General features: G+C 40.7%; 1 protein-coding gene across 1 annotated transcript; it reads left to right on the top strand.

Moving 5' to 3' along the window:
* The first annotated feature begins 2,970 nt into the window (after positions 1 to 2,970).
* Positions 2,971 to 17,463, top strand: LOC112785863 (uncharacterized). The gene is made up of 2 exons (XM_025829285.1): positions 2,971 to 3,303; positions 17,362 to 17,463. Exons 1-2 carry the CDS (start codon positions 2,971 to 2,973, stop codon positions 17,461 to 17,463), a joined length of 435 nt encoding a protein of 144 aa, XP_025685070.1.
* The last annotated feature ends 3,177 nt before the right edge of the window (positions 17,464 to 20,640 follow it).

A 20,640-nucleotide genomic window follows, 5' to 3' on the forward strand; every position in this document is an offset into this window, starting at 1 on the left:
TTAGTAGCTCTATTTCTGCTTTAATGGGCGCTATACCGGAAAAATATGGGGATCCCGGTCCATGCATGGTTATTTGCATTATAGGGGGTGTACAATTGATTTACTGCATGTGTGATTTAGGTGCATGTGTTAGTATTATGCCATTATCTATATATGATGCCTTGAGGCTCCCACCTTTGAAAAGGTCGGTAGCATGTTTTGTTTTGGCAGATAAAAGCATAATTTCAGTGGTTGGCATTGGGGAGGACGTCCTGGTGAGCATCAAGGGGCTGACGTTTTCTATCGACTTCTACATTCTAGAGATGTCCCCTAGTGACTCCGGAAGACCTTCATCCATCTTGCTGGGAAGACCTTTTCTAAAGACTTCGAGGTTCAAGTTGGATGCCTTTTCAGGAACCTATTCTTTATAGATAGATGGCAGAGCAGTAAGCTTCAACCTTGATGAAGCCATGAAGCACCCACCGATCACTCCATCTTCCAGTGCGATATTATTGATGAGATTGTGGCTGAAGTTTACTAAGAGACAGTAGAAGAGACGACCATGGAGCAAGGTGTAAGTGTGGCGAAGCCCTCTGAGTATACTGAAGACGCCTTGCCACCTGCAGTGGTTCCAGATGATCAAATGCCCAGCCATGAGCTGAAAATGGAGTTGAAGCCCCTTCTACCCCACCTCAAGTATGCCTATCTTGAGGAAAATCAAAAGCTCCCAGTCATTATTACGAAGGAACTCACTTCCCAACAAGAGGAGCAGCTGCTTAGTGTGCTGAGAAGACACAAAAAAGCAATTGGGTGGAGTTTGGCAGACATAGTAGGTATAAGCCCTCAGGTTTGCGAGCACCGGATATTTCTAGAGGAGGGAGCAAGGCCTATCTGTCAACCTCAAAGGCAGCTGAATCCCACCATTTTAGAAGTGGTAAAAAAGGAAGTAACCAAACTGATAGAAGCTGACATCATTTATCCCATCTCGGATAGTGAATGGGTTAGCCCAGTATAGGTAGTCCCAAAGAAGTCTGGCATTACCATAGTGAGGAATGAGCACGAAAAACTCATGGCTACTAGAGTGCAAAATTCTTGGAGAGTGTGCATTGACTACAGGCGTCTGAACCAGGCCACTCGCAAGGATCACTACCCACTGCCTTTCATCGATCAAATGCTTGATCGCCTGTCAGGTAAATCGCACTATTGTTTTCTAGATGGTTATACAGGATATTTTCAAATTCATATAGCTCCTGAAGATCAAGAGAAAATTAGTTTTACATGTCTCTTTGGAACGTATGCATATAAGATCATTCCTTTATGTAATGCACCACTACGTTCCAAAGATGCATCATGATGAGTATTTTCTCAGATTTTCTTGAGAATTGTATGGAAGTTTTTATGGATGACTTTAGTGTCTATGGTGATTCATTTGACCTTTTCTTGGATAGTTTAGCTAGAGTATTAGAAAGGTGTACTAGTTCAAACCTTGTACTTAATTTTGAAAAATGTCATTTTATGGTGAACATTGTTCTAGGCCATGTTGTTTTTAATACTGGTATATCTGTTGATCCAGCAAAGGTAGATATTATTTCTGGTTTACCTTACCCCTCCTTTATGAGGAAAGTCCGTTCGTTTCTTGGTCATGCAGGTTTCAACCGGCGATTTATCAAGTACTTCAGTAAGGTAGCACTGCCTTTGTCCCATCTACTGCAGAAGGACATAGAGTTCGAGTTGAGTGAAGATTACATGGAGGCGTTTGATAAGCTGAAGGTTGCCTTGACCCCAGCTCCTATTGTGAGAGGGCCTGACTGGAGTAGGCCGTTCGAGATCATGTGCGATGCATCAAACTATGCGGTAGGAGCGGCGCTGGCTCAACACGAAGGTAAGGACCCTTATATTATTGCCTATGCTTCTAAGACTTTAGACGGTGCTTAGTCTAATTATACTACCACTGAAAAAGAGCTATTAGCTATTGTTTTTGCTCTTGATAAATTCAGAGCTTATTTACTTGGAACTAAGGTGGTAGTATATTCATACCATACAGCTTTAAAGTATCTGTTAGATAAGAAAGAGTCAAACCAAGGTTAATCCGTTGGATATTGCTGCTACAAGAATTTGATTTAGAAATCAAAGATAGGAGTGGTTCTCAAAACTTAGTGGCAGACCACTTGAGTCACCTTGAACACATTAAAAATGACTCCACTCCTATCAATGATGCGTTTCCACTTGATAGCTTGCAACTAATATCTGAGGTGGTTCTTTGGTATGCACATGTAGCTAATTATTTGGTTAGTCGTACCTTCCTTCCTAATTTTACTAAGCATCAAAGGGACAAGCTTAAAAGCGAGTTCAAGTATTATATATGGGATGACCCATATTTGTGGAGATGTGGTGCTGACCAAATAATTAGATGGTGTGTGCCACAAACAGAATTTCAGTCCATTTTAGAGGCCTGCCACTCTTCTGAGAGTGGTGGACACTTTGGTCCTCAGAGAACTGCTAAAAAAATTTTAGACTGTGGATTTTGGTGGCTCACACTTTTTAAGGATGCTAGTATTTATTGACTCTTGACCCCAATGCCAAAGGTTTAGGAATATATCCAAGAGGATTGAAATACCCCAACAACTTATGTTATTCTGTGAAATTTTTTATATTTGGGGTATTGACTTCATGGGTCCATTTCCAAATTCTAATGATTTCTTATACTTTTTGTTAGCTGTCGATTATGTTTCTAAATGGGTGGAAGCAATTCCTACCCGTACTGATGAAGCTAACATTGTTGTCTCTGTTGTTCGAAATAATATTATCTATCGCTTTGGATCACCACGAGCAATCGTGAGTGATCAAGGCACTCACTTTTGTAACAGGAGAATGACAAGTTTGTTGAAGAAACAATGCATCATTCACAAGGTAGCGACAGCTTACCATCCCCAGACCAATGGGCAAGCCGAGGTGTCAAATAGGGAGATCAAGCATATATTAAAGAAGATTATGAAGCCTCACAGGAAGGACTGGAGTGCTCGACTAGCAGATGCGCTTTGGGCTTATCGGACCGCATACAAGACACCCATCGGAATGAGTCCATTCCGCCTCATCTATGGGAAGGCTTGTCACCTTCCGGTGGAGGTGGAACACAAGGCATACTGGGCGGTGAAGGAATGTAACTTAGGATTGGGGGGAGTCGGCACTGAAAGGAAGCTGCAGCTGCAGGAATTAGAATGCCTTCGATTAGAGGCGTATGAGAACTCACGGCTCTACAAGGAAAAGGTGAAGGCGGTGCATGACAGGAATATTAAGAGGAGAGAGTTTAGAGCTGGGGATTTGGTCCTCCTCTACAACTCAAGGCTGAGACTCATTGATAAACTACTATTTTATGGTTTATATTGTGTTTAATTGTGTGGTTTTATTATGATCTTTACCCACTTATTCGTTAAATAAGCATGCATTTATAATTCCTTCCTAAAGTTATTGCATGATTGAAAATCTACTTCCTAGAGACTTTTAATTATATATTTTATTTCTCCTTTATTCCATTCAATGCCGTGATCTGTGTGTTAAGTGTTTCAGGCTTTATAGGGCATGAATGAGTTGGAGATTAGAGAGAAAGCTTGCAAAAATGGAAGGAACACAAGAAATTGAGGAGATGACCAGCGAGAAGTGACGCGGCCGCATGGATGACGCGACCGCGTGGAAAAGCAGAAAGCCGAATGACGCGGCCGCATGGATGACGCAACTGCGTGACATGCGCGATCTGCATAATCTGCAGAATCACTAGGGGCGATTTCGGGCCCTATTTTGACCCAGTTTTCGGCCTAGAAAAGCAGACTAGAGCCAGAGAACATGCAGAAACCAAGAACAACATTTATTCCACATAGTTTGAGTTTTCAGATCTAGTTTTCCTCTCCTCTAGGTTTTTCTCTCTACACATTCATAGTTTTTAGGATTTGTTATGTTCATTGTTTTTTGCATTGGGATATTGAGAAGAGTTATTGCCTCATCAAGACTTCGACATTCTAGTTCATTCTCTTTACTTGTCTCTTACTCTTCCATGTTCCTTAATTTACTTAATTTTACTATTGGATTATTTTAGCATTTATTAATACAAGAACTACTTTTATTTTCAATTAATCTTTTGATCATTATTTATCATGTCTTTCTTTAATTCCTTTTCTTATGTTATGAATTTTACATTTACAATGAGCGAGTAGTTCCCTAACTTGATGGGGAGTTGATTGAAAGGAACCCTTGAGTTAGGATGCTCAAGAGAGAGATTGTAATTGAGTTTATTGTTGGATTGCTCTCTAGTCACTAACACCAATCCTCCCAAGAGTGGATTGGAACTTGTGGATAGAACAGCATTCCAACTCGTTTGACTTTCCCTTACTTAGTAAGGGACAACTAAACATAATAACCCTCAATTGTCAATTAATCTTGAGAGTACTCCAACACGAATAGGGCTTCCAGCTAATCAACTCCCAGTTAAGGCTTTTATTTAAATTTATATAAATTCTCTAATTTAATTTTCTGCCATTCAACTCAAACCTTTTTGAAAACATCTGATTAATAAAATAGCACACTTTTCTGCAACTCGTTGGGAGACGACCTGGGATTCATACTCTCAGTATTTTAATTTTAATTTCTGTGACACCCTTCTAAATTGATAAGCGGATTTCTGGTTGGTTAAGAACTATACTTGCAACGCATATTTTATAATCATTCTTAACTCGCCAATTTTCGCTCCCATCAATTTTTGGCGCCGTTGTCGGGGAGTTGCAATAGAGTGCTAAAGTTATTAATTGGAATTTATTTATTTGCATTTTATTTTATTTTGCTACTATGAGCTGCTTGTTTCTTTCGTTAGATGACACGTTCGCTTCCTAATCCAAGCTTGCTAATATTCGATCCTGAGACTGAAAGAACTATTTCACAAATAAGGCAAGCTCGGCGTCGGTTAATCCTCTCTGAGGGCGGATCTGAAACGTCACCTGAGAAAGAAACCAGCCCCCGTTCTACTGATTTAGTTATTTTACGTGCAGGTAACATGGAAGCAGCCAGGAGAGTTACTATCCAAGAGGCTGGAGCCCCTGATTTTACAATGCAACCATTTCAAGCGCATCACCCAGTGGTGGCTACAGACTTTGAAATAAGGACCGCACTGCTCAATTTGATGCCCAAGTTTCATGGCTTACCTGTTCAAGAGCCTATCAAGCACCTGAGAGATTTTCAGGCAGCCTGTTCTACTGTCAAGCGTGATGGTGCAGATGAAACTTCAATTTTGCTGAAAGCTTTCCCATTTTCTCTTGAGGGGAAGGCAAGAGAGTGGTACTACACTCAACCAGCAGCAATTGTATCCACCTGGGATACACTGAGAAGAGAATTCTTGGAAAAGTTCTTTCCAGCTGAAGTTACTGATAAACTGAGGAAAGATATTTCCATGATTGTTCAGGATGAATCCGAGACGCTTTATGAATACTGGGAGCGCTTCAATAATCTTCTGGAAGCATGCCCCCACCATATGATTGACAAGATAGTGTTACTCGGTTATGTCACACAGGGAATGAGGCCCCAAGATAAGACCACATTGAAAAGTGCTAGCAATGGGTTTATGAAAAAGTACAAGACCACTGATGTGGCATGGCAATTAATCAGCGACTTAGCTGAATCTACTAGGAATCACAGGCAGAAACAAGGCCGTTCAAAAGCCGTTGCAGAAGTATCCTCTAGCAGAGAGACTACTGCTCTAACTCAGAGTATTTGTGAAATGACCAACTTGCTGAAGCAAATGCAATTGAACTAACAACAAGTTCAGCAAGCTCAACCTTCTCCACCACAGCAAAACCAACAGTTAGTCCCACACCGTGGCAGCCACTCATAACTTCTATGACCGCCCCAACTAAGGGTACAATCAAGGTGGCAATTACAACCATGGATGGCAAGACAATTCTAACCATAATTAGAGGGACAACAACAACAACAGAGGAGGCAGAGATAATCAGGGAAATCAGAGGTGGAATAACAACAACAACAGGCAATAGAATCAAAATCAGCCTTACAGAGCACCTCACCTAAGGCAATCCCAAGGACCACAGAATACCCAACAGCAGACCTCTCAATTTACCCATCCTTCTGTATCTGCCAATGATGACTTACTACAATCTATTGATCGGAGACAACAGACCATGGAAAACAACATTAATGCCACTCTGAATGGTCTAACCGCTACTTTGCAGGCTCTTGTCTCCCAGATAGGGTCAATGAATAACTCCAATAACCAACCTTTGAGCTCCAGTGGAATTCCCTCTCAAACATTACCCAATCCTAAGGGTGGTATTAATGCCATCATCCTGAGGTCCGGAACCACACTGCAGGAGAGGAATCAAGAGGAGCCAAACCCACCAGAACACGCCTCAGCTGAAGAGGTAGTGGAAATAGAAGATGTTGAAGAAGAAGAGGACATACAGGACGTGGCTGAAGAAGAAGAGGTGCAACCACAGGAGGAAGCACTAAAAGGCGCAGACACTGCAGAAAACGCCACTCCCATCCCATTTCCACAACTTGCAAGGAAGCCCAGGAGGCAGCTGGAACCTGATCCAAAAATGGTAGAGATATTCAAAAAGGTTGAGGTAACTGTTCCTCTATTTGATGTTATTCAACAGGTACCTAAGTATGCTAAGTTTCTAAAAGATTTATGTATACTTAAAGACAAAATTAATGAATTAGAAACTATTCCTTTAGGAAGTTCCATATCTGCTTTAATGGGAGGTTTACCTAAAAAGTGTAGTGACCCAGGTCCTTGTATAGTTAATTGTACTATTGGTGGTGTGATAATTTCTGAATGCATGTGTGATTTAGGAGCATGTGTGAGTATAATGCCTTTGTCTATATATGATGTTTTGAGGCTCCTTCCCTTAAAAAGGTCGGCAGCTCGTTTTGTGTTAGCAGAAAAAAGCATTATTACAGTTGTTGGAGTTGCTGAAGATGTACTAGTAGGCATTAAGGGACTCACATCCCCCACTGATTTTTATATCCTGGAGATGCCCCAAAATGACTCAGACAAGCCATCATCAATCCTACTCGGAAGGCCATTCTTGAAGACCTCAAAATTTAAATTAGATGCTTTTTCAAGAACATACTCTTTTGAAATAGATGGCCGAGTAGTGATCTTCAATCTGAATAAAGTTATGAAGCATCCTCCGGAGGATCACTCTATCCTCAAGTGTGACATTATAGATGAAACCGTGGCTGAAGTTCACCAGGAGGAATTTGAAGAGAAGCACACAGGACAAGGTCCAAGTGTGGGGACATTCTCAGAGGACAATGACAGTGCCTTACCACTGTTACCAGCTCCAGACAATCTAGAGCCTGAACATGATCAGAAGTTAGAATTAAAACCCCTTCCTCCACACCTCAAATATGCTTACCTTGAAGACGGGCAGAAGTTTCCGGTTATCATTGCAAGGGAACTCACTTTTTAACAGGAAGAGCAGCTACTTGGTGTACTGAGGAGGCACAAGAAGGCAATTGGTTGGAGTTTAGCAGACATAGTAGACATCAATCCTCAAATCTATGAGCATAGGATATTTTTAGAAGAAGGAGCAAGACCTGTCCGTCAACCCCAGAGAAGACTGAACCCCACTATCCTAGAGGTTGTCAAAAAGGAAGTGACCAGACTACTAGAGACAGATATCATCTATCCCATCTCTGACAGTGAATGGGTAAGCCCAGTACAAGTGGTGCCAAAGAAGTCTGGAGTCACTGCAGTGAAGAATGGGCATGGAGAGCTCCTGACAACCAGAGTTCAGAACGCCTGGAGGGTCTGCATTGACTACAGGCGCCTTAACCAAGCAACCCATAAGGATCACTATCCTCTTCCATTCATTGATCAAATGCTGGATTGCCTGTCAGGTAAATTGCATTATTGGTTTTTAGATGGTTACACAGGTTATTTCCAGATTTATATAGCTCCTGAGGATCAGGAAAAGACCACTTTTACATGTCCTCTTGGGACTTATGCTTACAAGAGAATGCCCTTTGGCTTGTGCAATGCACCAGCTACTTTCTAGAGATGCATGATGAGTCTTTTCTCTGATCTTATTGAGGACTGTATGGATGTTTTTATGGATGATTTTAGTGTTTATGGCGATTCTTTTAGCCTTTGCTTAGATGGATTATCTAGAGTATTAGATAGATGTGTCAGTACAGATCTGGTATTAAATTTTGAAAAATGTCACTTTATGGTTAAACAAGGGATTGTACTAGGACATATTGTGTCTAATACTGGCATTTCTGTAGATCCAGAAAAGGTGGATGTTATTTCTAGTTTACCTTACCCCTCTTCTGTGAGGGAGGTCCGTTCTTTCCTTGGCCATGCAGGTTTTTACAGGAGGTTCATTAAGGACTTCAGTAAGGTAGCACTTCCCTTATCCAGACTACTGCAGAAAGATATTGAGTTCGAGTTCAATGAAAATTGCAAACAAGCGTTTGATAAGCTGAAGACCGCACTGACTCAAGCTCCAATTGTAAGAGGACCAAACTGGAGCCAACCATTTGAAATAATGTGCGATGCTTCCAACCATGCAGTAGAAGCACACTGGCTCAGCGTGAAGGTAAGGATCCTTTTGTTATTGCTTACGCGTCTAAAACTTTAGATGCCGCTCAGTCGAATTACACTACTACTGAGAAAAAGCTTCTTGCTATTGTTTTTGCTCTGGATAAATTCCGAGCCTATTTACTTGGTACTAAAGTAGTAGTGTATTCAGACCACGCAGCTCTAAAGTATTTATTATCTAAAAAGGAGTCCAAACCAAGGCTTATACGTTGGATACTGCTATTACAAGAATTTGATTTAGAAATTAAGGATAGGAGTGGTAACCAAAATTTAGTGGCAGACCACCTGAGTCGCCTTGAACATATTACAGATGATTTCACTCCTATATCTGATAATTTCCCATTTGATAACCTGCAAGCAGTATCTGAGATAGTCCCTTTGTATGCACCGGTAGCTAATTATCTAGTTAGCTGCACTTTTCCTCCAAACTTTTCTAAGCATCAAAGAGACAAGCTAAAAAGCGAGTCTAAATATTATATATGGGATGACCCATATTTATAGAGATGTGGTGCTGACCAGATAATTAGACGGTGTGTGCCTCAATCAGAATTCCAGTCCATCTTAGAGGCCTGTCACTCATCTGAGAGTGGAGGACATTTTGGCCCTCAAAGAACTGCTAGAAAAATCTTAGACTGTGGATTCTGGTGGCCTACTCTTTTTAGGGACGCTGCTGAATTTTGTAGATCTTGTTTTCCATGCCAAAAATTTGGTAATATATCCAGGAAGGATGAGATGTCGCAACAGATTATGCTTTTCTGTGAAATTTTTTATGTTTGGGGCATTGACTTCATGGGTCCAATTCCAAATTCTATTTCTATATATTGTTAGCTGTGGATTTCGTTTCCAAATGGGTGGAAGCAATTCCTACCCGCAATGATGATGCTAACACTGTTGTTTCCTTTGTGAAAAACCATATTATTTGTCGCTTTGGATCACCACGAGCGATCGTGAGCAATCAAGGTTCCCATTTTTGTAACAGGAGACTAACAGGACTAATGAAGAAGCATGGGATAATTCATAAGGTTGCAACAGCCTACCATCCTCAGACTAATGGGTAAGCCGAGGTGTCAAATAGAGAGATAAAGCGTATCTTGCAGAAGATAGTCAAACCTCATAGAAGAGACTGGAGCACCAGGCTACAAGATGCACTCTGGGCATACAGAACAGCATACAAAACACCCATTGGGATGAGTTCTTTCCACTTAGTTTATGGAAAAGCCTGTCATCTCCCTGTTGAAATAGAGCATAAAGCCTTTTGGGCAGTAAAGGAATGCAACATGGGAATTGAGAGAGCCAGAGCTGAAAGGAAGTTGCAACTGCAGGAACTGGAAAGCCTTCGCCTAGAAGCTTATGAGAACTCAAGACTATACAAGGAGAAGATGAAAGCTGTACATGATCAGCACATCAAGAGGAAGGAGTTCCAACCTGGGGACTTAGTCCTCCTTTATAAGTCTTGACTGCGGCTCATGCCAGGCAAGTTGAGATCAAGATGGGAAGGTCCATACAGAGTAGAGAAGGCCGAACCGTACGGAGTTTATCACCTAAGCCATCCTTCAAGCTCTGAACTTATCAAAGTTAATGGACATCGTTTAAAGTTGTACCATGGCGAGAAGCTGAAGAAAAACAAGGACCTTGAGATCTTCCTCTTGGAAGATCCCCACATAGCTGAAGATTGAGCTAGTGGAGCGTCCAACTTACGGACGTTAAAGCAAAGTGCTAGGTGGGAGACAACCCACCATGGTATGATCGTTCTTTTCTTTATTTTTAGTTTTCCTATTCAATAACTCTTCTCTTCATTAGTACATTTCGTGTATCTGCATTTACATACCTTTATTTAAAAAAAAAAAAAATCACGCGACGCGACTGCCTCATTGACGCGTCCGCGTCACAAGGAGATGGGAGACAATAATAATGTGAACAGAGAGTTACGCAGGAGCAGGGCTGGAGGCGTGCCAATGGCACAAATTGTCCCACGTGACTGCGTCGCCGACGCGACCGTGTCATATGGGAATAATGGCCTCCCACACGACCGCGTGCCCCACGCGGCCGCGTGACCAAGATTTCGACGTCAAAGTAGTGCACACCCGAAAGTTGTGCTAGAGTGGTGCTGGACTGGTGCTGGATGCACAGTCCCTCTCACGCGATCGCGTGCCTCACGCGACCGCGTCGTATCTCAATAATTGACCACTCACGCAATCGCATGTCCCATGCGATCACATCACCCAAAATTTGACACTAATATGATTTTGAACAGAGAGTTGTGCGAGTGCGAGGCTGCCCTCGCGCCAATAGCATAAAACGGGTCACGCGACCGCGTGAGTGACGCGATCGCGTCATTCAGTTTCAGTGCAAGTCGCGCGACCGCGTGCCCTACGCGACCGCGTCGTCTGCGCCGCACAGTTTTCCCTAATTTGCCAATTATCATATCTTTTTCTCCCCAAATCCTATTTTCTCTTTTCCCTCATTATTTCTTCTCCCTCCCTTCCTCCCTTCTTCCTTATTTCTCACTTTTAACTCTCTCTCATCCCCATTAACAAGGTTTTTCTTTCTCCTTCCCCCCTTACTTTTCTATTATTCTTCTTATTTTTATATGTCATCTTCTTTTCTTTTTTTTTTCCCTTCATTATTCATATTTTCTTTTTCGTTCTTTTTCCTTTTCATTTGGTGTTATCAATTTATTTGAGTCACTATTTATCATTATATGCTTGTGGATTGTTGTAAATTTGTTTGACAATTATATATTGCTTTTTAAGGGATTACTTGCATGTTCAAATTCTTATTTTCAAGAACTTCTTCTACATGCATGCTATGTATTTATGAAAAAGCCCATATGGCATTTTGAGCTTCTCTACATTTTTCTACTCTAATATTCAATGCTTGCTTTTCACAAATTCCCTTTACCATTTTATTCATTGAATTTAATTGTCAATACAAACATGATGGTTTGTTACGAGTGATGCTTGATCTATGCTACTCATGCCCATTGCCGGCATGCCAATAAACACCTTGCATTCACTTGTCATCATATGCACTAGTTATTTTCCATTAATGAGTTTTCACATGTACTCATGAGCGTGTGTTAATATCATTTACCTTTTTATGTGCATTTATAACCATCTTTTCCATTCTCTTCCTTGCTCTATCCCTTTAAATTTAATCTACTTTCTCTTCCCTTTTTCAGGATGGCCACCAAGAAAGGAAAGGAGAAAGCTACTCTCAAACAACCAGCAAGACGAGGTACAAAAAGAGCATTAGTGGTAGAGCCTTCTTCAACTGCGGTTAAGCCCTCAACAAAGAAAATTAAGAGGATTATAAAGGTTGATGATAAAGAAAAAGCATTCCCAGCAAAGGACACTGCGCGATTCCCTAATCGCTACTGTGAGCAGATGTTCCCCATCCTAGCAGAAAGGAACTACAATAACGAATACCTTCTTCTCCTCCCGCCCAATATTGCTACCTTTGTTGAGCCGCAAATTGCCCGAAGACAATGGGGTTTCCTACAGAGACAGCCAAGACAGGTCAATCTTTCTTGGGTAGTTGAGTTCTACTCCAACTTTCACTTGCTAACCCTGCAGTCTGTCTATGTCCATTAGAAACAAGTCCCCATTACAGAAGAAGCCATTCAAAAAGTTCTAAGTCTTCCCCCTATTCCAGAAGGATTGGATGCCTTTCAAGAAGCCGCACTCAAGCGCCAGATGTACCAATTTGACTGGGACGCCGTTCTCAGAGTTATCGCACTACCTGGCAGCATATGGATCTACGGATACCATCGTACCCGCCCTAAGGGAATTTCGGCTTCAGCACTTACCTTGGAGGCTCACGTATGGGCACAGAGTATGTCCCATTACGTCTTTTCGAGCACTCACGAGTCCTCCTTCACTGCGGACATGGCCGTTCTACTATGGTGCATCCTTACAGACCAACCTCTGAATCTACCAAGACATATCCGGAATGCCATGGGACACGTACAAATCGCGGGCAACTTACCTTTTTCCACCCTGGTCTCAGATCTTGTCTCAGCAGCCGGAGTCTCCTACAGAGCTAGGGACACCAAAGCTATGCTTCCACGGGATGATCAGTATGTCCCCAACGGGAAGTACCTTAGACTTCCAGCAGCCACTACCAGCCAGCCCACTGAACCAGTTGAATATATTCCTTCTTCAACACCACAAGCACCTACAACAGCCCAACTGCTCCATCAGATACTTGAAAAGTTGGATCGGCAGGAACAGAAAGCTAAGATGAGAGAGCGTCGTAACAAGCGCCGATTCACATACCTCAAGGAGCTTATCATGGAAAATTCAAGGACTCATATACCCCGGACTCCACTTCTTTTACTAGCACGGGGAGCCATGATGGTCCCGACTGTGGAGATACTGCTACCAGCCCACCTTTGTTCATGACAGATGGCACCGAGGACGGTGCAAAGCCTTAAGTGTGGGGAGGTCGGTCAGTACCTGACTTTCGGAGGTAATTTCTCTTCCCCAGCACCAATAAATTAGGATATTTAGTTAGAATTTTCTTTTATAGAATAGGATAAATTGCATAGTAATAGATTAGTTGCATGCATGTTCTGCTTGATTGAAAAGGCAATGAGTTTCTTCTAAGACTCTATCTTTGGAACAAAATTTCACTAATTTTAATTAATTATTTTATGTTAAATTTGCTTGAAGTTGTATTTGGAACATGATTTTTGAGCTAAAGAACACACAACCTGTGAGATTTGAGCCTTTATGAATGGTTACATTATTTAACCATAATTATTTTATTCTTGTGTGTTTACTTCTCTATGATTGTAATCTACATTTTGTTTCATCCTATATGTCCAATGTTTATTATATTTATATGTTTGCACATGATTGATGCCATTATTTGTTTAGCTCACTTATCCAAATTAAGCGTACCCTTTCAATTACCTTTGTTAGCCACTTTGAGCCTTTAAATCTCATTTGTTCTATATTTTACCACATTACTAGCCTTAAGCAGAAAAACAAGTATATACCCCAAATTGAATCTTTGGTTAGCTTAAGATAGAATTGTGTATGTTATTTAAGTATGGAAAATTATGGGAACAAAGGATAATAAGGGAATGAGTCATGATAATATTATGGGAATTTGGATACCTACTCATGTGAAACTATAAGACTTAAAACTCTATGTGCATTGATAAGCTATGTTATTTTCATGTTTCTATGTTTATGAAAAAAAATCCAAAAATACTCAATAAATAAATAAGGGGACAAAATTACCCCAATGCTAAGTCAAGCATTCAAAGATCAATGCATGTATGATAAAATCAAAATAAAAGGTTGATACATGAGTATGGATGTGAAAGGGATTTCTGGGTAGCTAGGTATGAATTCTAAAGTTATATAGAATATGTATGTAGGTTATGTTAAAGCTTGGGTTAATTAAAGATTCAATTTATAAGCTTACTTAGCCATATATATATCCTCACCCTTACCTTGGCCCCATTACAACCTTGAAAAGACCTCATGATGTTTGCATTGGTATATTAAATGTTGTTGATTGGTTAGGAGAAGAACAAAAATTAGAGAGCATGATTAGAGAAGGATAGAGTGATGACCCTATACACTAGAGAGACTAGAGTGTACATACATCATCAGTGAGGGTTCCATGCTTGAATTTCTATGTTCGCTGCTTTCATGAGCTATCTTCTTGCATTTTTATCTGTTCTTACTGTATAAGAATTGAGTTAGTAGAATTTGATTTGTAATTATTTTGAAGAGCTTATTTACTTTAGATCAAGTGGACAAGAATCATATAGTTGCATTCATATATATAGGTTGCATTGCATTTCATAGGTTTTACATGTTCTTACTCATTCATTTTATCTCCTTCAACTAAGCATGAGGACATGCTAATGTTTAAGTGTGGGGAGGTTGATAAACCACTATTTTATGGTTTATATTGTGTTTAATTGTGTGGTTTTATCATGATCTTTACCCACTTATTCGTTAAATAAGCATGCATTTATAATTCCTTCCTAAAGTTATTGCATGATTGAAAACCTGCTTCCTAGAGACTTTTAATTATATATTTTATTTCTCCTTTATTTCATTCGATGCCGTGATCTGTGTGTTAAGTGTTTCAGGCTTTATAGGGCATGAATGAGTTGGAGATTGGAGAGGAAGCTTGCAAAAATGGAAGGAACACAAGAAATTGAGGAGATGACCAGCGAGAAGTGATGCGGCCGCATGGATGACGCGACTGCGTGACATGCGTGATCTGCATAATCTGCAGAATCGCTGGGGGCGATTTCGGGCCATATTTGACCCAGTTTTTGGCCCAGAAAAGCATACTAGAGCCAGAGAACATGCAGAAACCAAGAACAACATTCATTCCACATAGTTTGAGTTTTTAGATCTAGTTTTCCTCTCCTCTAGGTTTTTCTCTCTACACATTCATAATTTTTAGGATTTGTTATGTTCATTGTTTTTTGCATTGGGATATTGAGAAGAGTTATTGCCTCATCAAGACTTTGACATTCTAGTTCATTCTCTTTACTTGTCTCTTACTCTTCCATGTTCCTTAATTTACTTAATTTTACTATTGGATTATTTTAGCATTTATTAATACAAGAACTACTTTTATTTTCAATTAATCTTTTGATCATTATTTATCATGTCTTTCTTTAATTTCCTTTCTTATGTTATGAATTTTACATTTACAATGAGCGAGTAGTTCCCTAACTTGATGGGGAGTTGATAGAATGGAACCCTTGAGTTAGGATGCTCAAGCGAGAGATTGTAATTGAGTTTATTGTTGAATTGCTCTCTAGTCACTAACACCAATCCTCCCAAGAGTGGATTGGAACTTGTGGATAGAACAGCATTCCAACTCGTTTGACTTTCCCTTACTTAGTAAGGGACAACTAAACATAATAACCCTCAATTGTCAATTAATCTTGAGAGTACTCCAACACGAATAGGGCTTCCAGCTAATCAACTCCCAGTCAAGGCTTTTACTTAAATTTATATAAATTCTCTAATTTAATTTTCTGCTATTCAACTCAAACCTTTTTGAAAATATCTGATTAATAAAATAGCACACTTTTCTGCAACTCATTGGGAGACGACCTGGGATTCATACTCCTAGTATTTTAATTTTAATTTCTGTGACACCCTTCTAAATTGATAAGCAGATTTCTGGTTGGTTGAGAACTATACTTGCAACGCATATTTTATAATCATTCTTAACTCGCCAATTTCCACTCCCATCACTCATGCCAGGAAAGTTGAGATCAAGGTGGGAAGGACCCTACAGAGTGGAGAAGGCTGAGCCTTATGGAGTCTTCCACCTGAGCCATCCGTCAAACCCCACCTTCTTCAAGGTAAACGGCCACCGCTTGAAGCTATATCATGGTGAGAAGCTAAAGAGTAACAAAGAGCTGGAGATCTTCCTCCTGAAGGATCCAGCACAAAAAGAGGACTGAGCTCATAGACCATCCAACTTAAGGACGTTAAAGAAAAGTGCTAGGTGGGAAGCAACCCACCATGGTATGATCTTCCATTTTTCTTAGTTTCATTTCATTCATACTAGTATTATTTCCCAGTTCTACATATTTACCTCTATTTTGATAAAAACAAAAAAACAAAAAAAAGTGCATCAACGCGTAAGCGTTTATGACGCGTACGCGTCATATGTAGATGAGCGAAAATCAAGAAATAGGCAGAGAGTTGCACAGGAACGGTGCCTCACGCACGAGCCAACCCACGCATACGTGTGGGAGACACGTACGGGTGGGGTCAAAAATCGGCGTCAATAGGTGGTTTGGCCGAGAGTTGTACTGCCTTGGTGCTGGTAATGTGAGTCTAGCACGACCAGTGGTCACGCGTACGCATGACTGACGCTTACACGTCGCCTATAGCTTTCACATCCCACGCGCACGCATGACATACATATACGGTGGATGTGCAAAACGACGTAAATGGATAATTGAACAGAGAGTTGTGCGAGAGTAAGGCTGGATTCACGCGTTTAGCACGAATCCTGGTCATGCATACGCGTGACTGATGCTTACGCGTCCCTTACCCTTTAGCTCACCCACGCGTACGCGTGGGTAACGCGTGCGCGTCGAATGCGCCGCGTCACTTATTCAGCGCGCTGCCCTGTTCTGCCTTATTTTCTTTTCTTTTCTTTTCAAATCCTAATTTTCTCTTCTTCTTCTTCTTACTCTCTCCTTGATTCTTCTTCTTTTCTCTTTCTTAATTTCTTCTTCCTCCATTCTTACTACTCTTCTCTCACTCTCACTTCCAATTACTTCCCTATTTTTATCTTCTTCTTCTTAAGGTTCTCTCTCTTTTTCTCTTCTACTCCCTATTTTTGCATTCTTATGTTGGTGTTGGAAATTTATTTGGGTGATTCTTTTGCTATATATTTGCTCTTGGATATTTTGAGGAGTAATTTGACAATTGACATTATATTCTAGGTCTCATACATACTTGGATTAATTATCTTATTTTGAACTTTAAAATTGCATACCAAGTGTTTGTAAAAAAGCTCTCATGGCATTTTGATCTTTTTTTTACTCTATTCTTATACTTTAATGCCTCTTTTCACAAAACCTTGCAATCCATTGTGTATTGAGTATATTAGTCATTAATTGTCAACATGAAAGTGCTCGTTGTTTTGTTACATGTAATAATCATTTTGCTATTGATGCTTGAGCTATGCTTCTCATGCTTTTACTTGCATGCTTTTAATCCTCTTGCATCTAGTTGTTATGCTATGCCTTCATGATATTACTTTAGGTCTCACTTGCATGTTGTCGCGACCATGTATTTAAGACACTATATTCTCCTTTGGCCTTGATTATCACTTGGACCTTCCTCCTCCCGGTTTTAGCTATTTAAATTTAATATCCCTTTTCTTTCTTCCTTTTTCAGGATGGCCACCAAGAAGGGTAAAGAGAAGGTGACTAACAAGATACCAGCGAAGAGAGGAACTAAAAGAGCACCGGCTAAGGAACAACCCTCCACAACAGTCAAGCCACCTACTAAGAGGGTGAAGAGGATCATCCGAGTGGATGAGGCGGAGAAAGCATTTCCTGCACGGGATTACGCACGGTTCACCAACTGTTACTGTGAGCGGATGTTCCCCCTTCTAGCAGAAAGGAACTACAATAATGAGCACCTCCTCATCCCCCCGACACATTTTGTTGACTTTGTGGAGCCCGGCATCGAAAGGAGACAGTGGGGTTTCTTAAGAAGGCAGCCGCAAGAGGCCAACTTATCTTGTGTAGTTGAATTCTACTCCAACTTTCACTCGCCCACTTTGCAGTCTGTCTATGTTCGCCAAAAGCAAGCCCCTGTTTCCGACGGTGCCATTCAGAGGATATTGGATCTTCCACCTAGCCCAGAGGGATTGAACGCGTATCAAGCAGCCCAGCTAGAACGCCAGGCATACCAGTTTGACTGGAAAAGCATCCTTGGCGTCATCGCCCTACCTGGCAACAACTGGATTTATGGACAACACCGGGCTAGACCCAAGGGCATCTCCGCCTCTGCACTTACCTCTGAGGCTCGCGTGTGGGCTCAGATTCTGTCTCATTACGTCCTTCCAAGCACCCACGATTCAACCTTCACTACTGACATGGCAGTCCTCATCTGGTGCATTCTGATAGAGCAACCACTCAACTTGCCTCGCCTCATCCGGCATGCCATAGAGCATGTACAAATAGCGGGCAAACTATCCTTCCCTGCATTAGTTATAGATTTGGTCTCTGCAGGGAGTTTCGTATCGGGCTGGAGACACGAAGGCCATGATTCCTAGAGATGATCAGTATGTCTCAAGTGGGAAGTACATCAAGCCCCCAGTACCCACTGCAAACCAAACTGAAGGCCCGGCCCACAAAGTTCCTTCTCCTTCCACTCCACCATCATCCACACCACAGAAACCTTCAACCAATCAACTGCTCCTCCAGATTCTTCAGAGGTTGGACCGGCAAGACCGACGGGCTGAGCAAATGGAGTGCCATAACAAGCATTGATATAACTACCTGAAGGAGCTGATTGTTGGCACTCGCCCACCTCGGGAAGAGATAGACACCCCGAACTCCACTTTGCCACGTAGCATGGAGAGCCATGATGAGCCGGATGGTGGAAGCGATGCTCCCGACAGCACTCTTTTCATCACTGATGGCATGGATGACCGTGCCAAACCTTAAATGTGGGGAGGTCAAAATAACTTCCGGAGGTAACATCTCTCTTTCAACACCAATATCTCATTTTTCTTTTGTTACATAGAATAACTTGCATGACTAGTAGTAATTATTTACATTTAGGTACTACTTGGTTGACTGATATATTCTTTCTCAAGAAACTATTCTATAGCATTTCATTAATTCAAATAAAAAATTTTGTAAACTTGTTTGAGGATTTTAATTTGGAACATGGTTTAGAGCTAAAGAACACACAACCTGTGAGATTTTGAGCCAAATTATATGGTTACATTATTTAACCATGATTTTTCTTCTTATGTATTTTCTTCTCTATGATTGCAATCTTTGATTTGTTCCATTCTATATGTCCATTGTTTAGTGTATATTCATGCATACATGTGATTGAGACCATCATTTGATATTAGCTCACTTATCCCAAATAGCCTACCATCTCATTTACCTTTGTTTGCCACTTTGAGCCTTTTTAACCCCCATTTGTTTTTATATTACCACATCACTAGCCTTAAGTGGACAAATAATTAATTACTCTATTTGAGTCTTTGATTAGCTTAAGATAGAGATTGTGTGTCAACTAAGTGTGGAGAAAGGTGGGAACTATGGTTGATGAGAATGCGTTTTTGCTCTTATTGACAAATATTGGGAATTCGGGTGCTCACTCGTGTAACATTAGAGAAACCATATGCGTTAATATATTATGCTTTCAATTGAAAAAAAAGGAATAAATGGATAAGGGATAAAATTACCCCAATGTTAAGTGAAAATAAAAAGATCAATGCATATGTGATGGAATTAAAACTGATACATGAGTGTGTGAAAGTTTGCAAGAATGAGAATTTGGGTAGCTAAGCATGATTTGAGAATTATATAGAGTGTGTGTATGTGTTAGGTGCAAACTTAGGATAGTCAAAGATTCAAATCATAGCTCACTTGGCCATACATATATCCTCACCCTTACCTTAGCCCCATTACAACCTTGAGAAGCCCTCATGATGTTTGTATTTGTACACTAAATATTTGTTGATTGGTTAGATGAAGAACAAAGTTTTAGAAAGCATGACTAAAGGAGACTAGAGTGGAATAACCCTAGACACTTGAGCGATTAGAGTGCTTATACACTTTCCCTGAGAGTCCAATGCTCAACTCTATGTTCTCGGCTTTCATGAGCTTTCTTCTTACAAGTTTACTATTACTTATTGTGTGATTTGAATTAGTGGAATCTATTTATGTATGTCTTGGAGTTTGTTTACTCTTAACCAAGTAGGTAGAAACATTTTAGCATGTAGTTGCATTCATATAGATAGGTTGCATTGCATAAGTCTCACCTTTCCTCCTTTACTCTTTTGGTTTCCTTGATCTTAGCATGAGGACATGCTAGTGTTTAAGTGTGGAGAGATTGATAAACCACTAATTTATGGTTTATCTTGTGTTAAATAGAGTGGATTTTATCAATATTTTATACACTTATTCATATGAAATGCATGGTTTTACATTTTCCTTCCCAAATTGATGCTATGATTGAAAACATGCTTATTTGGCCTTTAATTCGTTATTTTTAATCCTCTCTTATTTCCATTCGACGTCATGATATGTATGTTAAGTATTTTCAGGGATTATAGGGCAGGAATGGCTTAGAGGATAGAAAAGAAGCATGCAAAAGAGGAAGGAACACAAGGAATTAAAGATTTCATGGGCGAGCAGCGACGCGCATGCGTGGAGCGACGCGTACGCGTGGTCAGGAGAAAATGTATCGACGCGCACGCGTGTGCCATGCGTACGCGTGACTAGAAGAATGTGCATCGATGCGTACACGTGTACGACGTGTACGTGTGACAGGCCGTCACGTGCTGCA

The sequence above is a fragment of the Arachis hypogaea genome, chromosome 20 (genome assembly GCF_003086295.3).
Source record: "Arachis hypogaea cultivar Tifrunner chromosome 20, arahy.Tifrunner.gnm2.J5K5, whole genome shotgun sequence".
Taxonomy (NCBI): Eukaryota; Viridiplantae; Streptophyta; class Magnoliopsida; order Fabales; family Fabaceae; genus Arachis; species Arachis hypogaea.